The sequence below is a fragment of the Lontra canadensis genome, unplaced genomic scaffold, assembly GCF_010015895.1.
Source record: "Lontra canadensis isolate GAN:19392208 unplaced genomic scaffold, GSC_riverotter_1.0 scaffold59, whole genome shotgun sequence".
Classification (NCBI taxonomy): domain Eukaryota; kingdom Metazoa; phylum Chordata; class Mammalia; order Carnivora; family Mustelidae; genus Lontra; species Lontra canadensis.
The window spans coordinates 3,459,175-3,478,998 of NW_022631053.1; the positions used below are offsets into that span (position 1 = coordinate 3,459,175).

The 19,824-nt window shown below is 45.8% G+C and overlaps 1 protein-coding gene and 1 long non-coding RNA gene across 4 annotated transcripts in view; one reads left to right on the top strand and one right to left on the bottom strand.

The window, feature by feature from the left end:
* BIN2 (bridging integrator 2) overlaps positions 1-19,824 on the top strand; it is a 30,424-nt gene that overhangs the window by 511 nt on the left and 10,089 nt on the right. For 2 of the 3 annotated variants that reach the window (XM_032876761.1, XM_032876762.1), the window contains exons 2-8: positions 6,143-6,223; positions 14,818-14,872; positions 15,163-15,257; positions 15,833-15,928; positions 17,846-17,953; positions 18,294-18,379; positions 19,556-19,631. In XM_032876761.1, the coding sequence (XP_032732652.1) occupies positions 6,143-6,223; positions 14,818-14,872; positions 15,163-15,257; positions 15,833-15,928; positions 17,846-17,953; positions 18,294-18,379; positions 19,556-19,631 (597 nt within the window). Of the gene's footprint in view, positions 1-6,142; positions 6,224-14,817; positions 14,873-15,162; positions 15,258-15,832; positions 15,929-17,845; positions 17,954-18,120; positions 18,187-18,287; positions 18,380-19,555; positions 19,632-19,824 lie in introns of all 3 variants that reach the window. The other variant, XM_032876760.1, reaches the window with a different exon arrangement.
* LOC116878934 lies at positions 1,002-1,796 on the bottom strand. Its single transcript, XR_004384915.1, has 3 exons — positions 1,571-1,796; positions 1,329-1,425; positions 1,002-1,036 (listed from the first exon to the last, which is right to left on the bottom strand). It is a non-coding gene; the product is annotated as an uncharacterized LOC116878934 (long non-coding RNA).

The following is a 19,824-nucleotide window of genomic DNA, read 5'->3' on the forward strand; positions in this document are numbered from 1 at the left end:
GCTGTGACCGGCTGTGCTACCACCGAGGACCACCTAGTCCACCAGGACTAGAGTAATTCTGCAGGGTTCTCTCTGTACCCACCCCTGCCTGGCCTCTGCCGGTTGTTGAAGCTGATGTAAGCGGTAGCCCGTATCTGCCTTCTGTGCGGTCTCTTTGGTGTTGGAAAGTACCGGGCCGGGGTGATGAAGGAGCATCTCTTTCTGGATTGTGTCCTCCGTTTAGCTCTGGGTGGCCCTACTCCAGCACTAGCATGTAGGTAAGTTGTCCCCCTGTAACACCTCTCTACACATTTTAATGACATTCTTTTTCTCCCTGTCCAGAGTCTTCCCTTCTCTTGTAACCTGAAGCTCTCAGCTCTCCACCTATCAATCCCTGGTAGATGAACGTCCTTTTTGTCTTTGAGGAAGCCAGGGTCATGTGAAAGAGTGGAGGAAAAGGGAAGATTTTGTGTGGCTAGACTTACTCTTAACTTCACCTTGATCGTGGTTTCAGCATCTTGAAAGGCTGTCTAGTTAAAATCTGATCGCGATCAGAGCCTGTGGGCAGATCTAGTTAGAAACCGTGTGGAGGAACAGGAGGGACCTGCTACGCTATCATTTGGAAAAACAAAGAAAATCCAGAAGACCAAAAACTCATGGATAGTAGTTATTTTAAAAATACACAGCAGGGGGCCTGGGTGGCTCAGTGGGTTAAAGCCTCTGCCTTCGGCTCAGGTCATGATCCCAGGGTCCTGGGATAGAGCCCCACATCAGGCTCTCTGCTTAGCGGGGAGCCTGGTTCCCTCTCCCTCTCTGCCTGTCTCCCTGCCTACTTGTGATCTCTGTCTGTCAAACAAATAAATAAAATCTTAAAAAAAAAAAAAAAGATTAAAAAAAAATACACAGCAATTGGTTTTACCTCCCTCTTTCACCTCCTGTCCTCATCCAGCCGATCATCAACACTGTGCCCCTGGCTTGGGATTTCTCTCCTTTTCAAAGCATGGACTCGAAAGCCTTACATAAATAATGTCCCTGCTCTGGGCTTCAGGTTCTGCATCTGTAAAAATGAGAAAGTCGATGTTAAGTGATTTGGAAATTAGACGTGTAAGGATATACCAAAGCGAGAGAAGGGGTGAGGGTGCCTCGAACCTCAGAGGCAAATACTTCCCAAAGGGAGAACCCCCCACCCAGGTACACCCTGTTCTTCCTGGTCTGAACCCTGAGAAAACAGAGAGCCCCCTCACATCTGTCTGCCTTAGGGAACTTGCAGGTTAAGGCAGAAAACAGGAAGATGCCCTGAACCCAGACATAAACACAAAGGCAGGCAGACCCTGAACTTGGAGCAGTACCTCTGGCCCCCTGGAGGTCGTTGATGCACTTGGATAGGGTGGGAATGGCCTGGAATGTGGGAAGGAGCTCAACTCAGCCTGCCAGAGTCCTTGAGTCCTGGGAGGTTTTTGAAGGCAAGACAGAGAGAGAGAAAGTTACCATCAAAAGAAAGGACTCCCTGGTACACTTACAGTTGTTGTATTTTTCTTTAGAAGCAGTTGGCTGTAATATTCTGAGTAATATGTAGTAACTCAGGTGTCACATAGTCAAATGGGTCAAATATTAAGCGCCTATGATTGACAAGGCACAGGAAATTAAGAAAGACACCATCTCTCTCTCTATGAGGCCAGCACTCTCATGATATGGTCTCACTTCGTCTTTGCAACACTTTGAGCATGTTATTAACAGCCCAATTTTAGAAATGAAGAAACGAGACTTCAAAGCAATTGGCAAATGGCAGAACTATCACTGAAGGCCAGGTGTCCCGCCTTTGGATCCCAACCCCAGACCGCTGTCTTTACAAGGTTCCAGATAAACACATTTGTGCCTGCCCACTTCCTGCTGCTCTCTCAGGAGCAAAAGGAGGAGGAGAAACCCCTTTTGCTCAGGCCTTCTCTGGAGAGCCAGGAGTGAAGGTCCAGTGAGTGTCAAACACAGTGGAGATGAAGCATTCTTTTTGTTTTATTTTCCAGTTTCCACCCAGACTCAACATGAGACTGAATTGTGTTTTTACAGCAAGATCCTTCTTCATATTTCAAATGAATGCTTTCACCATCTGTTTGTGATTTCTCTGTGGCAAATCTCTCAGTTCTCCCCTGAGAAGCGGCATTGTTTACCACCTCTTTGTCGGTCTTTTCCTCTACTGACTTTTACTCAACTTGTCTTCCAGAAGGTTCTGTCACAATACTTATAGAAAAATTCCTTTGTCCAGGATCCTGGGCTGGACCCAGGAAGGAATTTAGAGATGAGTAAGAGGTACTCTCACCTGCCAGATGCTTCCAGGCTAGTTAAAAAAAAAAAAAAGTGAAATGAGTCACCAGAGAGGGCTGCACTTTGTGGGAATTCAGAGGAGAGAAAGACTGAGGAGAATCGAGGGAGGTTTTATAGTAGAGGCGGAATTTGAGATGGGAATTATGGCTGATTAGTAGTTCCTCAGGCAACTGGTGGGGGAGCATTGGAGCTGAGGAATGCCAGCATGAGCAAGGCCTGGAGTGTGGAAATCCTTTGAGGCCAAATAGTGAGAAATGCAGCTCAGCTGGAACACAGGGAGTGGTGGCAGAAAAGGCTGGGAAGTATATTAAGACCATGTTCAGGAAGAGCTTACTTTAGCATATATCCTGAAAATGAGGATTTCTCACATAAACTACAGTACGGTTGTCCCGCCTAAGAAAAAAATTTTAACAAAATTCCATAATATCTTACCCAGGTCCTGTTCACATTTCCCCAGTGGAGAGAGTAAACTAAAAATATAATAAATGATTATGGGGGGAGGGTCCTGGTAAAGAACCGTAGCCACCAAACATATCTGTAATGATTTCTTTTTTAAAGCTTTGTCCTCATACTCCAATGTACATAAGCGTTAAAATAGGTCAGTGAACCCTGGAATGTTCTCGACCTTTTTCACCAAGCTTTCACATTTTGCCACATCCACTTTGTCTCCTGTTCCTGTTCTTTTTCTCTAAATGTCTCCTGTTCTGCTGGGGGCCAAATTCTTAATGTAGAACTTTAGAGACCAGCATTGAGTGGGCTTTCATCGGCAAGTGACCCAAAGGTAAAATCTACTCATTCTTTCAGATGTTTGCTGCGCACGTACCTTCTCTTCTGTCAGGGAACTCTGGATAAGGAAAAATGTCTGCAACATAGGTCATGTGTCCTGATACACAGCCCTGTTGCCAATGGCAACAGGTGACTTAGGGCCCAGGGCACTGGGTGATGCTTTCAGGGTGATATCACACTCCTTTTTTCAGTTTCAGAATTAAAGGCAGGAGTGTTCAGCACACACTCACAGCCCTTTGGAGCCTTTTGCCTTGAACCCTGTGGGGGCTGGAGAGATCGGGTGTGCCCCATTAACTCAAGACTGAGCTGACCATCCTTTCTGCCCCTTCCACCTAAAAAATGAACCATTCCCCCCCGGGCAAAGGAAGGGAGGAGTAGCAGGAAGGAAGTGAGAGAGGCGCTTACCACTTAAACAAGGTGGTTTTGCAACTAACTTTCTGGTAGAGGATGGTGTTTTGTTGGTGGGGGAGGGAGGGTTGGGTCAGGGAAGCCGTCGGACTCTGCATACCCAGGGCCAGGTGTTCGGTGAGGTGAAGTTAGACACACAGACGGACCTATGGCTGAACTGAGAAGGAAATAGACAGGTGCTCCTAGGGAAGGGAGTGGAACTGGACGAACAACAGTGGGTTTGTATTGAGTGCTCCCTGCAGGGTAGACTGGGAAAGCATGTCACTTAATCCTCCCAACAACTCCAGGAGATGCTTTCATCTTAGTGGGGGAAAGGGAGTTCTCTAACCGGAGGCTCAAGAGACGCATAGTTTTATTTGCCCAAAGGCTTACAGCAATAAGTGGAAAGGCCAAGGCAAGGCATATTCTGTTTGAGCCCTTGATCGTAACCACCCCAGAGAGAGCTCCGGAAGTGAGAGATGCCAACCCCGGGATTAAGAACGGAGACACATGGGTCCGAGGCTCTACATAGGGCCTCTCTCACTCCCAGGACCTGGGCACTTTTGCCTGTGATTCAGAGCCCTTCTCAGTGAGAAGGCAGTCTCCCTTTCTAGCTCCCTTACCCACCACTCCCCATAACACACTCTAAACCAGCCACACGGAGCCATCTCAAAAAACTGTGTGAAAATGGGTACTTCGCTGACTTTGTGTCTTTCCATTCTCCCGCTTTATACTCTATTCCAGTCTAGAAAAAACTTTGTGGTTTTTTTTAAGGCCTTATTTATTTATTTGAGAGAGGAGAGCATGAGCGAGGGGAGGGGCAGAGGGAGAGGGAGAAAGAGACTCCCTGCTGAGCAGGGACCCCCCCCCCCCCAAGGCGGGGCTTAATTTCAGGACCCTGGGATCATGATGGGAGCCAAAGGCAGACACTTAACCAACTGAGCTACCCAGGCGCCCTGTAGTTTAGCAAAATCTTAATTCAAGGCCCAGCCTGTTGATCCTCTCCTGTATCAGTCCCACTCTCCTTCCTGGTAGAAGTGTTGAGTATCTCTTTATTGGATACTGAGAAATCTAGGTGAATAAGGCAAGTACCCAATTCTCAAGGAGCCCACAGTTTAGTAGAAGGACACACAGCTAGATAAATACAAATAATAAAACAGTAATAGAAGTGTATGCAAGGTGGAGAGGTTGTGAGTACTTAGGAGGGAGTGATTAACTCGACAGGGTGAAGTAGATGTAGTTAAGCATCATAAAAGGATGTGGAATATGAGTTGGGGTTTTTACATCTTTTTTTGTTTGTTTGTTTGAGTCCTCTCTACAGCCAGCCTGGGGCTCTGAGCCAACCCTGAGCCTCCTGCAGGAAGGAGGACTAGCTCGAGGTGAGGCTTACTGAGGAGTCGGGTCATTGAGACCTGTCTGCGTACTGGAGTTTGAACTACAACTGATAGATAACATATGGGCATTTCATACAAAGCCATGGAGCAGACGAGTGGAGAATCGTGAGAAGGCGTTAAGCAGCACCATGAGAGGCCTGTGGGCAGATGAGAAACAGCGAGCACGGAGAACAAAGCGATGACAGACTGAAGGCAGGCAATGAAAGTTTTCAGAGATGGTCACAGTGTGGATTCGATGAAGGAAATGAGAGAGAAGTAGTTGAGGGCAACCCCCGAGATGCTTCCTTGGACCTGGGTGGGGGGTGTTAGTGGTGCCTCCTTCCAAACTGGGGGCTCCAGGTAGTAGAGCCTGGGCTTGCTTTCTTGTTTATAGGTGAGCGTCTCCTGGGAGACCAGGTGCTGTATCTTTTTCATTTCCCTGTCCTTTGCTTTACCACCGAAACTAGAGCGGTGGTTAGCTCTCAGGTTCACAGGGGAGAGGAGATAGACACGGAGAGCCTTCATTTCGAGCTGAGTTTCAAGTGTGTTTTATCAGTGTTCCTCATAGTTTTCCACAAGGGCCCTCCCAAGAAAAGAGTCTCCTTCCTACCTGCCTCTCTCACCTCATCTATCTAGAGGAATCTGTTGCTGTGGCTGGAAGAGGGTCTTGCAAGAGAAAAGTCTTCAAGGCTCCTGTTTTACCTTTAAAATTAAGCAATGCTTGGGTGCCTGGGTGGTGCCTTGGGTGCCAGTGGGTTAAGCCTCTGCCTTCAGCTCAGGTCATGATCTCAGGGTTTTGGGATCGAGCCCTGCATTGGGCTCTCTGTTCACTGGGGAGCCTGCTTCCCTCTCTCTCTCTCTATCTTTCTCTCTGCCTGTCTCTCTGCCTACTTGTGTTCTTTCTGTCAAATAAATAAAATGTTTTTTAAAAAATTAAGCAATGCACATTTTACATTCTTCTTATTAATCCTTATTTTAATGTAATACCCCCGCCAAAAAAACCCCACTCTAAATAACAAGTCATTCCTGGCATATATGCCCTATTTATTCCAGGCTTTATATATACCCCCAGCACACTACTATGTATCCCCACGTGTACCCCAATTTGAGAAGAACCACAAAATGTGATTTTTTTTTTTCGCGATGTGCTATATTTTTTATTCCATTGGGCTGGTAGGAATACAGCATCTGAGACTAATAACTGCATCTGAGACTCTGAGAAGCCAGAGTCCCATGAGGCCAACGGATGAGAAAGACTTGACTCTAGCCTGATGGACCTTTCCAACTCACATTCCCAGGTACTGCAGAAGTTGGGGAAAACTGTGGAAACCAAAGATGAACGGTTTGAACAAAGTGCCAACAATTTCTACCATCAACAGGTAATCTGGGACGGGTGGAGGGTGGGGAAGGGAGGCTTGGAGGAGGCAAGGAGACAGGAGGGCTGAATGGCAGAAGAAACAGCAGGTTCTGCAAATCAGCAGGCGCCCCTACTAAGCCATCCTCCCACCTCATCCCCCTGCCCAGGGCTAAGGGCTACAGGTGACCTGCTGCTTACCACTTTCCCTGGCAACCGGAGAAACTTCCCTTTCCCATTCCTGCTGACCTGGGTTTTGGGAGAGAGACAAGTGCTCTTATTTTCTTTTAATGGTCCCCCTGGCTACGGTGGGATCCCCAGGTCCTTAGACAAAGTTGCAGTGAACCCCTGTCCCCCTCTGTCTTTGGCTTACCACTTCCCCAGGGTGCCTGTTTCCCACCCTCCGGCTCTTCTCATCGGGGTAGCACCCTCTTTTCCTTGTTGCCTCTTTGTGTACTCCCTCTGCCTCACCTGAGCCCTTATTTCTAAAGAATCCCTTCGTCTTTCACCTGTCATTCTCCCCAACACACCTCCTGTTCTCCCTGTGCCTTCTGTCGTCGCCGGATACTACGGGTCATTTTATGTAGAAACTTCCATTCAGAAGTGAATGACAGGTTTGGCCTCCCAGGGGATATTTCACTTCCCGTCTCCACCTTCCAGGCATTGTGCTTGGTGCTTTAGGCACGTGATCTCATTTAACCATCACCTCAGTCCCGGAGGTTGCCGTCCCCTCTTTATCACAGAAGGGAGTCCTTCACTTACAGGACTATGCAGTTGTCATGCCGTTCAACCCCCACTCCGGGTTAGGTCCCAGCTCACAGGTTAGGGACAGAGTTGCCTGCTAGACTGATTCTCCTCAGACACCAGTCACACGCGCCCGAGCTCCCATGCCCCCTGCACTCCTGACCAGCGCTACAAATTTGGGGGTTCCTACTGGCAACTCAGCTTCCACAATCCATGACAACTGACAGAACTCAGGAAAGCGCTCTAGTTACAGTCACTGCGTTATTAGAAATGAATACACATCAGGACTAGCCAAGTGAAGAGACACATAAGGTGAGGCCCGGGAGAGCTCTGAACGAGAAGCTTCTGCGTCCTCAAGACCTGTCACCTTCCCTGCATGCTGCTAGAGGAACCGGGGAAGCTCACCAAAGCGTCAGTAGTCTAGAGCTTTTTTTATTGTGATTTCCTTACCTAGTGAATCTCTAGCCACATGATTGAATTTAATCTCTAGCTCCCATTCTCTCCCCTCTGCTGGAGGTCAAGCTGATATCACCTGTCTCAAAGCCCCAGCCCTCTAATCACATGGTTCATCTTTCCAGCCTGACCAGCCACCAGCTGACTCATTTGTTTAGCATAAACTGACTCTGATCTGAGAGGCCCACCATGAATAACAAACACATTCCTATCACTCAGGAAATTCCAAGGAGTTAGAAGTTACTTCGGAGTAACTGGGGACAAAGGCCAGCTAAATTCTTTATTGGACGGTATCAGGAAATTGAATTATATGGAAAATAATTCTCTAAAATTATATTAAAAGGACATTCACTATAATTCAGCAGTTGATTATATATTAGAATCACTTGGAAAACATATATGTATAATTTAGAGATTTTATTTATTGAGAGAGAGCATGAGCTGGGGGAGAGGCAGACAGGGAGAGGCAGACTCCCTGCTGAGCAGGGAGCCCCATTTGGATGTAGGGCAGGGCTTGATCCTTGGAGCCTGGGATCGTGACCTGAGCCAAAGACAGATACTTAACCAACTGAGCCTCCCAGGCGCCCTTTGGGAAATATTTTTACATGGGAGATGTCTGATAGTAGGGCTTGGGAATCTGTACTTTTAAACTTGTTGTAATGGAAGATTTCAAATATATGCAAAGATAGGAAAACTTGTATCATTAATCCATGTGTACATACCCATCTCTTAGCTTTAATAATTAATCAACTCATTTCTGTCTCCACCTACTTTCCCTCATCCTTGATTACTGTGAAGCAAATTCTATATATCCTATCGTTTTATCCAGAAAAATTTCATTATCGATCTCTAAAAATAAAGACTCTTTTAAAATATAACCACAAAGCCATTATCACACCTAAAAATATTTTCTCTGAGATATTTACTCCTTTCCAACAAACCGGAAAGGAGAAGAAAAACATGAATTAAAAATCCTGGTTTCGGGGCACCTGCATGGCTCAGTCATGATCCTGAGATGGAGCCAAAGCAGACCCCTTACCCGCCAGGAGCCTGCTTCTCCCTCTCTGTCTGCTCCCCCCCCACCCCCCTCTCACCATGTGTTCTCTCTCAAATAAATGAATAAAATCTTAAAAAAAAAAAACCTTATTTCACACCCTCCCATGCTACCACCACCGTTGTTTTATATCCTTACAGTCCCCCGGCTATGAGTGTGTATGATCTCTAAGTAAATCCACAATAGGTAGATAGTTTACCAAAGTGAGACTATTCCGTTGATACTGGTTTTATAACCTGCCGTTTTCAGTTAACAATATAATATAATATCCTTTCTGATACTCCACTAAAATGTAAGACTGAGTGATATTTTCAAAAAGTAGCACTAATTTTTTAAAAATGTTATTTATTTATTTGACAGAGAGAGAGGAATTACAAGTAGGCAGAGAGAGGGGGAAGCAGGCTCCCCGCCGAGCAGAGAGCCCGATGCGGGCCTCCATCCTAGGACCCTGAGATCATGACCTGAGCCGAAGGCAGAGGCTTAACCCACTGAGTGGTGCCCCAGTAGCACTAATTTCTTGATATAAAATATACAGTTAATGTTCACATTCTCCTAATGATGTCTTTTTTTTTTTTTTTTAGTTTAAATCAGCAACTTGTTGGAGTGTTTAAGTCTCTTAGGTTTAAAGTTAAATCTCTTCACCTGCGACTTTCTGATCCCTCCCTCTTTGCAGTTTGTTTGTCACTGACACTAGATTGTCCTCCCGAAGTTTCCTGCAGCCTCAACTTGATCGATTAGGTCCTCAGAGTAAGGTTTAGCCTGCTCGCTTGGTTCTGGTATTTTCTATAAATTCATAGATGGGTTTAGAGGCTTGATGAGATTCAGATTTTTGTTTTTGTTTGTTTGGGCGGCAAGAATACTTGGTATTTTTATAGGCCTGAGAGTTTTCCACCTGGAGGCACATGATGGCTGCGTGTCTCCTTGTTTTGTGGGACATGAACAGCCTTGGTTGATTATTAACTAGGGAGGCTGTGTTTTATATTAACTTTCCAGGTAGTGACGATGTAGTAGCGAGTCTGAGAACAGCATTTGGCAACCAGCGGTTCAGTCAAACTGGGGGGGGAGTAGGATCTGAGAAGGAGGTGGTTTAATCAAGGTAAAAGCCGTAGAACTGCCGAGCTGGGATTCCAACTTAAACCCTTTGCTTTTCCCCCTGCACCTCACTAGGAGGCCTCCGTAGGCCTCTGCTCAGTGATTGCTCGGTTCTGCTTCTAACTGCAGCGTGAAAAGAACAGGAATTCATAAGTCAACACCCACATTGAAAGCTTTCTGACTCTTGACTCATTCTGCACCTCGGTCTTTCCTCTTCCTCTCTGCCTTAAAGGATGGATCTGCCAATGGCAGGTGTGTGGGCAGAAAGGATAGGAGATGAAGGAAAGCCCATCAAGAAGAAGAGGATAGGATATTGACAGTCCCCTCAGAATTTCCTGGGCGAGCCCACCACCTGAAACACTGGAAGGGAGCAGAGATGGATTTGAGAAATGAAATAGAGGTTGAATAGGAATAAGGGAAAGTTTTCTTCTGAGTGGAGGATTAGTAACTGGTATTTGAGCTTGCGTGGAAAGGTCACTTCACAAGCGTGTCACGGGGGCCTGCTACACGCCAGGGACTGGGCTAGATTTTGGGACTCCAATGTGAATAAGATAACACACCTGCCCTCAGGCTCTCACAGTTTAGGAAGAAAGACAAAAACAATACAGCCCAGTCTGAGACTGGACCTGGGATGGCTAAGACAAACAGGAGGGGAAAAGACAAGGTCAAGGAGATTGAAAGTGAAGTATTCCAGAAGGTGGACCAGTTAGTTAGTCATGTGCCCAGGGCCTTACCGCAATCAGCTTGTAGGTAAACTTTTCATTAATAAGTAAATATCACTCCCAAACTTCCCAGCCTGATTTCAAGACCTTGCCATTTGCCTGGGTTCCTAACCAAATTTCCATAGGTAAGTTTTCCTTGTGGGCTCTGCTTGGCTGCTTCCTCAAACCATATTAAATAAGAAGAATTGTTTTCCACAAGCAGCATTTTAATCTCTTATTTTTGGTAGTGACAGCTGCTTCCAAGTCATTGCATTCAAAATCAAACCTAGGGCGCCTGGGTAGCTCAGACCATTAAGCATCTGCCTTTGGCTCTGGTCATGATCCCAGGATCCTGGGATTGAGTCCCACATCGGGCCCCTTGCTCAATGGGAACCTGTTTCTCCCTCTCCCTCTGCCTCCTCCTGCTTGTACTCTCTCTCTCTTTGTCAAATAAATAAATAAAATCTTTAAAAAAAATAACAGAATAAAATAAAACCTAATGGGGCACCTGGGTGGCACAGTCAGTTAAGCCTCTGACTCAATTTTGGCTCAGGTCATGATCTCAGGGTCTTGAGATCAAGCCCCACATTGGGCTCCATGCTCAGTGGGGAGTCTGTTGGAGATTCTCTCTCTCACTCTGCCCCTCCCCCAGCTTGTGCATGCTCTCTCTCTCTTTCTCTCTCAAATAAATAAGTAAATAAAATCAAACCAGCTTCTTGTCTCCCTTCTGGACCTCCATCAAATTAAGCACTTTCAGCACTCACTCAGGATTGGTCATGCTACTAGCTGCTTTGCTGAGTGTTTGGATTTCTCTGAGTCTGTTTCTCTCCAGCAAGTGGGGGAACCCCAGGCCAAGGACTCTCTCAGCATGTAGCTTTGTCTGCCTACGTGCTTAGGACAAGCTTCCAGAGGGAGTGGTCCATTAATTGAGGGCTGAGGTTGTCTGCATAAGGGGGAGGAAGGCCCAACTCAGACTCTTCATGGGGCTGCCAAGAATTTGGCAAGGATTCAGAGAGCCAAAGTGATAAAATCATAAGCTACAGGCGTAGAAATGGTCTTACCCAACATTTATAGAGGAGGAAAATAAAGCCAGAAAAGTGGAATAACTTGCAGGGTTTTGACTCCCAGACAAGTGGGAACACAAGACTAGGAAAGTTGTATCTGTCAAGAAAGAAGAGAGATGCTGGGCAACCTGGAGCCATTTGGGGGCTGGGAGACAGGGACAGAGAGGCCAGCAAAATAAGAGGATATCCAGTGGTGCCCCACTTCCCGCTACCATTACACACACACACACACACACACACTCACACTTCATCTCTTCAAAGGAGAGAGCAAGAACATAAAGAACTTGGACCTACAAGTTTGATCCAAAAACAGAAATACAGTTGGGCTTCTGTGAGTGCAGGGGAAGGCAGAAGGCATTCATGTTTTATGGACTCTGGTATTGATAGAACCCCCTGGTTTTGCACAGCGGACACACAACCTCCATAGTCATGCACGATAGCCTTGATTACCGATCCAGTTTTTCAGGCCACATAATATCTAATGGGAGAAAAACAATTTTGATTTCATTTGTAGAAATCACGCAAGATGGTTTAACAGCTTTTATTACTTATATGTGTATTTTGGAGACCAAATCTTCATGGTGAAGTAAAAAGTTGAGCCCACATTCTTTTCTTTCAAAAAAGCACTTCAAGGGGTGCCTGGGTGGCTCAGTGGTTTAAAGCCTCTGCCTTCAGCTCAGGTCATGATCCCAGGGTCCTGGGATCGAGCCCTTTGTCAGGCTCTCTGCTCAGTGGGGAGCCTGCTTCCTCCTCTCTCTCTGCCTGCCTCTCTGCCTACTTGTGATCTCTGTCTGTCAAATAAATAAATAAAATCTTTTAAAGAAAGAAAGAACGCACTTCAAATCCTTGTTAATTTTTATAATCCTCAGAACTCCCTCCAACTTTGGCTATCAGATTTTTAAAACTCTTAAACTTATACCCACCTACCAGATCCAGGTTTAAAAGATTTTATGTACATTGAACATCTTAGACTGTTTAAACTTTTTTTCCCATGAATGAACAAGCAAAGAGGAAATGAAACATCCTTCCTGGCGAATGCTGAGTGTTTCTGAATTTTGGTGACTGACTGTCTCCGTTGTGCTATTGAAAGTACTTCCTTAAGGTCACCAGTGACCTCCAGTTACCAAGTCCAATGACTGTGACTGGTTCTTCCTGGACTCTAACCTCTCTGTAGCATCTGGTCCCTCCTTGGTCATTCTCTGACGCTCTCCGGGTCCCCACTTGCTGTGACACCCCACACAACATCGGTTCTTCTCCCACCTCTCTGACAGTGTCTTCAACTCCCTTGAGTCTGCTTAAGGGTTGGTGTCCCTTGAGCCCTTGCATTCAGCCCCAAGGACTTTTAACCTGAGGTATGGTCAAGTGTTTGGACTGGCTTAGAAGTGAGGCAAAAAGATGGACAAAATAATTGTTCCAATTTTCTTTGACCTAGTTGACCTAGATTTTCTGCAGCTGAATTTACATAATAATGATCTTTCCTGCCAAGATTTCCACAGGGGGAAAAAATACATATTCTTAAGATTTATTTATTTGAGGGACACCTGGGTGGCTCAGATGGTTAAGCGTCTGCCTTCAGCTCGGGTCATGATCCTAGGGTCCTGGAATCGAGCTTTGCGTCGGGCTCCCTGCTTTGGTGGGGAGCCTGCTTCTCCCTCTCTCTCTGCTGTTCCCTCTGCGTGTGCTCTCTGCTCTCTCTGTCAAATAAATAAATAAAATCCTTTAAAAAAAAAGATATATTTATATAAGAGAGCTGTGGGGGAGGGGCAGAAGGAGAGAGAGAACCCCAAGCAGACTCCCCACAGAGCACGGAGCCCAATGTGGGGCCAATCCCACAGCCTATGACCTGACCTGAACCAAAACCAAGAGTCAGACACTTAACCAACTGAGCCCCCCGAGTGCCCCCCCACAGATAAAAAAAATCTTAAGTTGTTAGGTAGAATTTTCTGATTTTCAGTTTTTTGCCCATAAATTTTTTTAAACTGTTGGTTTGCTCACTGAACCTATCTAGTGCTGAACACAAGCAAATAAAACAAATGAACAAGTTCATAAGTGCTTTATGGTACATGCATAATACATCTTAACTTAAATACTCCTTCCCCGGAACTGGTGTGAGGATCACTATTAGGACCCATCGGCCCTGCCCTGTGGCTTGCCTTTCAGTGGGCTGCCTCTTTCAGTCCAGGCCCACACTCCAGAAGTCACGCTCCAAATGTCAATGGTCTGGCCTCAAACTCCCTTCTCATACAACTTCTAGAAACTGGAGTCCACACAGAGGAAAGAGAATCAGAAAAGGCTTTAAATAATGCTAGGAGCAACAACAAAGGGAGCCTATGAAAGACAGGACTCAGTGCAGGGTCTGGAAAAGATGTCTTCCAACATGTGCAAGAGATACCAGATCTGCTCTGAGTACAGAAGGCCAGCCTGAGAGCAGTGGGCCAGAATTGTAGCAGAGCTATTTAAAATTGAAGCACAGGGATGCTGCCTGTGTCTCAGTTGGTTAACTGTCTGCCTTCGGCTCAGGTCATGATCCCAGGGTCCTAGGATCAAGTCCCGCATCGGGCTCCTTGCTCAGGGGGAACCTGCTTCTCCCTCCGCCTACCACTCCCCCTGCTTGTGTGCTCTCCCTCTCTCTCACACATGAATTAAATAAATAAATAAATAAATAAATAAAATATTTATGAATAAATAAAATCGAAGCACAACCTTCACAAGAGGTCATGAGTTTCTGGTCGCTGGCGGTATTCAAGAAACAGAAGCTAAATGGTCATTTATTTGTTAGAGTTAAAACAAAAGTGGTTCATCTGTTGGGTTGGAGATTTTAATGTCCAAACTTGAGTGATACCTTCCTCTTCTTTTCTCCCTTCTTCTTCATTTTCCAGGGAGGAGAGCTAGGCTGTGCTTGTGAGACCCAGCCTAAAAAAAATTGAGAATTGAAACACAGGAGCGAAGATAAGGTTGGGTAGACAGAGCTATAGATGAGGCCATCGGAGTTGAAACAGGAGGAGAATCAGTGATGAGCCATTTGGAAAAGAAGTGTAAAGCACGTGACTGATGGAAGGGGAAGGTAAAGGGAGGCAAGGCAGAGAAGGATGTCAGGGGGAGGAGAAGAATGGCCTGTGTGGGGGTTCAGGGGAGGAAGAATGCCGAGTATCTACAGAAGATAGTAGCAGATTACTTACCCAGAGAGGAAGGTGTAAGCCAGAGGATCGCATAGATACAGTCACGTAGGACACTTAAATTTCAGCAGAGGACCTGGGGTATAGGCTTTTGTTCACTAGAAGAGAGAACAGAGGCAAGAAGGCCTGCCAGTGCCATAGGAACAATCTCCAAACAGAAACTGCCCCCAAAAAGACAGCCTACAACTTCTGGGTAAAGAGAACAGAGGCTGATTTTATACCATTTGCAAATTCCAGGACTGATTTCTGCTTCTAACCTAACTTCTCTATCTTGACCTCTAAAGCATCTCTCCAAATGTATCTCTTTGGTCACCAAAAGCACTTTTCCCTTCCAGGCAGAAGGCCAGAAGCTCTACAAGGACCTGAAGAACTTCCTTAGTGCAGTCAAAGGTGGGTAGTGTGTCACACAGGAGAAGTGAGCTTCTGAGGGCTCTGGGGATGGAAAGAAAAACAACCATTTTCGGACATTTTATCACTTGCCTGCCCCTCATGCCCACAACTCGTGGGCATAGGAAGAGCGGCCTTTCCTGTCCCAGCCCCCCCAGTTTTCCTCACGGATCACCCAAACCTTCTGGGTATGCATCCTTTGGAGAGGACCCGCTGGTCTGCCTGTTCACTCAGATGGTTACAACAGCCTCCCTCGGGGGAAGGTATGGTAGGACCGACTTCTGTCCTTTCAGTGATGCATGAAAGCTCGAAGAGAGTGTCAGAAACCCTGCAGGAGATCTACAGCAGCGAGTGGGACGGTCACGAGGAGCTGAAGGCCATTGCAGGGGTAAGAGCGTCCTGGCTTTAGAGCTCTTCTGCACTCACCCCTGCCCTCATCTCAGCCTTCTCTTATCTTCTCCGTCCGAGCAAACAGGAAAGCAAAGGAGCCAGTCTGAACCCCTCATGTGTATAGCCTCAGTCAGGGGTGGTAGCACAAAGCAACAACCGTGAAGGTAAAGACAAGTGTTCCCTGGTCTGCGGATGCCTCTGCGGTCGGCCATCTTCCCCTCCTTAAAACCTTACAGAAGCTGTACCTACATAAAATCCAACTGGTTGTCTTGGAAAACTAACTTCATGCAGTTTTTTCTTCCCAAATTTCCCTGTCCTTCAAGCTCTAGAGTCCAAGACGCTGACCGCCTTCTCCTTTTCTTGTCCCTGAATGTATGGCCAGGCTGTTACAGGGCAGTTCCTAGGGGCAGGGCTGGTTCTTCATCTGACCCTTTGCCAGAACCCAACATGACATTCTAAACACAGCGCTCCAAAAAGGCAGTTTGCTGCAGGAAGGATTTGGGTTTTCCTTGGTATCCAGTTGTTGCCGAGAAGCGGGGCCCTCACCTCTGCCCTCTGCCCTCTGCCCCACAGAATAATGATCTTCTTTGGGAAGACTATGAAGAGAAACTAGCCGACCAGGCTTTGAGGACCATGGAAAACTACGTAGCCCAGTTCAGCGAGATTAAGGTAATCAGTTTCAGAGTCGAGGGGGGCCCCCAGAGGTAAGAGGACATACGGGTCAACATCCTAAGTAGAGTTCAAGCCCACGGTTAGGAATGAAGCTTAGGAAAAAAGATTTAAAAATCAGGGATTGGATAGGAGGGTTAGGGTAGAGGGTTAAAGGTGTCAAGGGCATGTTTGTTTATTTATTTACTTATTTTATATATTTGTATATATCCATATATATTTTTTTAGTGATGTTCAACAAGTTTATTTATTTATTTATTTATTTATTTATTTTTAAGATTTTATTTGTTATTATTTGACAGAAATAGCAAGGGAGGAAACATAAGCAGGGGGAGTGGGAGAGGGAGAAGCAGGCTTCTTGCTGGGCAGGGAGCCTGATGGGGGGCTCGATCCCAGGACCCAGGGATCATAACCTGAGCCGAAGAAAGACACTTAATGACTGAGCCACCCACGCACCCCAAGGGCATGTTTAGAATTAAGTTTCAGTGAACTAGATCCGAGTGGGTTTTGAATTAGATCCAGGTCAAGGCACCCATTTTAGTGGTGAAAAGAAAAAATAGCTAATAGGGATGCCTGGGTGGCTCAGTTGGTTAAGCGGCTGCCTTTGGCTCAAGTCATGATCCCAGGGTCCTGGAATCGAGTCCCACATGGGGCTCCTTGCTCAGCGGACAGCCTGCTTCTCCCTCTCCCTCTGCCATTCCCCCTGCTTGTGCTCTCTCTCTCTGACAAATTAGTAAGTAAAATAAAAAAAAAAAAACAGCTGATATGCGGGTCAAGTTAAGTGAGTTAAAGTGAGTTAAAGCCTCTGCCTTCGGCTCAGGTCATGATCTCAGGGTCCTGGGATTGAGCCCCGCATCGGGCTCTCTGCTCAGCAGGGAGCCCGCTTCCCCCTCTCTCTTTGCCTACCTCTCTGCTTACTTGTGATCTCTGTCTGTCAAATAAATAAATAAAATTAAAAAAAAAAAAACAACAGCTTATATGTTTATTGTAGAGAAGAGGAAACGGAGGAATCATGAGTCATAACAATTATCTTCCAGTACTGGGATGTCTGTTAGGTGAAAGAGGGATGCAGCCTGTTCTAAATGGTTTCAGAGAGCAGAGTTAGAATTCATTGATTCGTTCAACTCAGATTTATGAAGCTTCTACCCTGTCAGGCACTGCACTGCTTATAGATTCATATGGAGAAATTAGAGGGATCCTGACTTAAGTTTCTCATAGAGCTTTCAAACACTGAAATATACTGTGAAGTTGGGAGTTGAAGTTCAACTTCAAGCAAAAGTTGAACTACTGATTTTGAGTATTACAGAGAAGCTCCATGTATGAAATAGGAAGTTGGACCAGACGATCACTAAGATCCTTGCAAAATCTAGGATTGGATTTGTAGTTCGGATGAGACTGCGTAGATGCTCTCTCAGTGTACACCGTAATTTACCACTTTTATTACGCTTTAGGGTTTTCAAAGCACTTTGTAGTCAGCGTTTGATCTTTAAAGTAACACTGTAGAGCAGATGAGGCTGCTGAAGTTCCAGAAGAGATGTGACTTGCCCTCCGGCACAAGGCTAATAGGTGGCAGCATTGGGAGTTAAGACCCCCATCTCCTGACTTTGAATTCAGCTGGATCCTCAAGGCCATTGCTCCTGGAGGCCGAACCCATATTTTTAGTGGGTTCATAGGAAATATTAACATTTAGTGCAGGCTTCCACGAGCTCTGTAGGATTTCCCTCTCTCTTCCCATCCCCGCTGCCATCAGCAATGAAAATCCCCATTCTTTCCAAATAGCGAGAGAAATTCCATGGGCTCCAAGCTGTTAGAAAGTGAAATTTGGTAATAGGACCCAGTTTGTTTGCTACTCTGTTAACCTGCATCCCGGCTGCTGAAAAGTGAGTATCAAGGCCCTCTCTACTGACTCTGGTTTAGGAAAGAATTGCCAAGCGGGGTCGGAAACTTGTGGACTATGACAGTGCCCGACACCACCTGGAGGCGGTTCAGAATGCCAAGAAGAAAGATGAGGCCAAGACTGCCAAGGTAAAAAAAAAAAAAAAAAAAAACCACAAAACAAAACAAAACGGTGAAACCTTCCTGCCCTCTCTCCCCTCCGTAACAGTGGCAAGTCACTGGGCCAAGCCGGGTTTAGGAAATGATAAATTCAGCATCCAGCGTCCCAAACGAAATCCTGTTTTCCCTGACACCAGTGCTCAAAGGACAGTCAGAGATGCCAAGGCTGGGGAGGGCTTGGGTCTGGGGAGGGAGAGGTGTGGTTGCAAGTAAGCCAAGTCCCTAAAAAGAATGCAGGGAAGATAGGCGGCCGCCTCAAGCCTCAGATTCCAGATTGAGGGAATCTGTCCTGTCTCTTTTACCCCCCCAGGCAGAGGAAGAGTTCAACAAAGCCCAGAGTGTGTTTGAAGACTTGAACCAGGAACTGCTGGAGGAGCTGCCTGTTCTTTATCACAGGTAATGGTTGACAGTCAGGAAAAGGCCTAGACTTCTGGGCCAAGGGAGGCCCAGGTTACCTGGCAACCCAAGCATGTCACCTCATGAAAAGAGCTCTGTTCCCAAAGTGGGATGTTGCCTCAGCCCTGCTACTGGCTGGCTGGGAAATATGAGGCAAATGGCCTTATCGCCCCAGACGCTGGTTTCTTCATCTGTAATACAGAGATAGCCGTGCTTGGCCTGCCAGCTTTTCCGGTTTCAAGGCAAGATGCTTATCGGCTAGGAGTGATCTTGGCAAGTCAATTACTGTCATCATAGGAACTAGGAATATCTGGTTCATGCTTCAGTGTATATTGTTTTAAACGAGCTTGGTTCTTGAACATCCAGATTAATCTAGAAGATAAACCACGGGATGATTATTTCTATTAATGATATCTTTGCTGCACAGAAGGTAAAAGTGTTTTAGATGTATCTGGGTAGAAATTCTGTTTGTATCCTATTTTCGTTGTACAAGATATACTGCAATGTAGCTGTAGTCAGTATTTTATGTTGCCACTTAATATTATTCTATGTATGATGGAGCCTTTTAAATAACTACATGTATATTCAAACACTACTTATGTGACTCCTGATTTAAATAGCACTGAAATTTAATACAGTTTCTTTAAATGTAAACTGCCCCAATTCATTGATAGTAGAATTCCACTAATGTGCACACCACTCCATAGCAGTCCAAGTAGTGCGTAACGAGAAAGAATAATTATTTATTATAACAATTATTATCGCACGGCCTTATATTTAGAGCGCACTTTTAAAAGGCCTCAGAGTACTTTCATTCATATCTACTTTAATACCTAAAGAACCTGAATCAAGAGAGTTCATGCAACTAGAGGTCTCTCCTACCTTGCTGTCAGACTGGACTGATAAGTGTCTTCTCTGACCTTCCCACCCTCTTCCAAGAGTCAAGTGTGCTCCTGGCCTGGCTTGACAAGTCCAGATTCCAGAACATCCTGAGTCTAGGGTATGGGGGGTGCTTTTCTCTGAGGATCTTGGTGTTGGCAGGTGTTGGCTTAAGCTTCTACCTTGTATTTCAAAAGGTTTCCTTTACTAACCTTACCCGGATGTGTCGTTGTGGGTTTTTTTGTTATTGTTTTATTTTTTGTTGTTGTTTTTTGGGTTTTTTTTGCCTCCTGACAGTCGTATTGGATGTTATGTGACCATCTTCCAAAACATTTCCAACCTGAGGGACGTCTTCTACAGGGAGATGAGCAAGGTGAGAAACCTCCGGCCAAGTTAGACACCTAGGTGGGTTTTTCTAGGAATAGGAAAGTAGCCCTAATGTACATAATCACATTAAATATTGATCGTAGCACCCCAGGTTTGAGCCCTCAACTGACCGTGTTGAACTGTGTTAAAGCACAGGTGTACACATCAGAGGGCCCTCCCTGTCTCCATGAACAACTGAA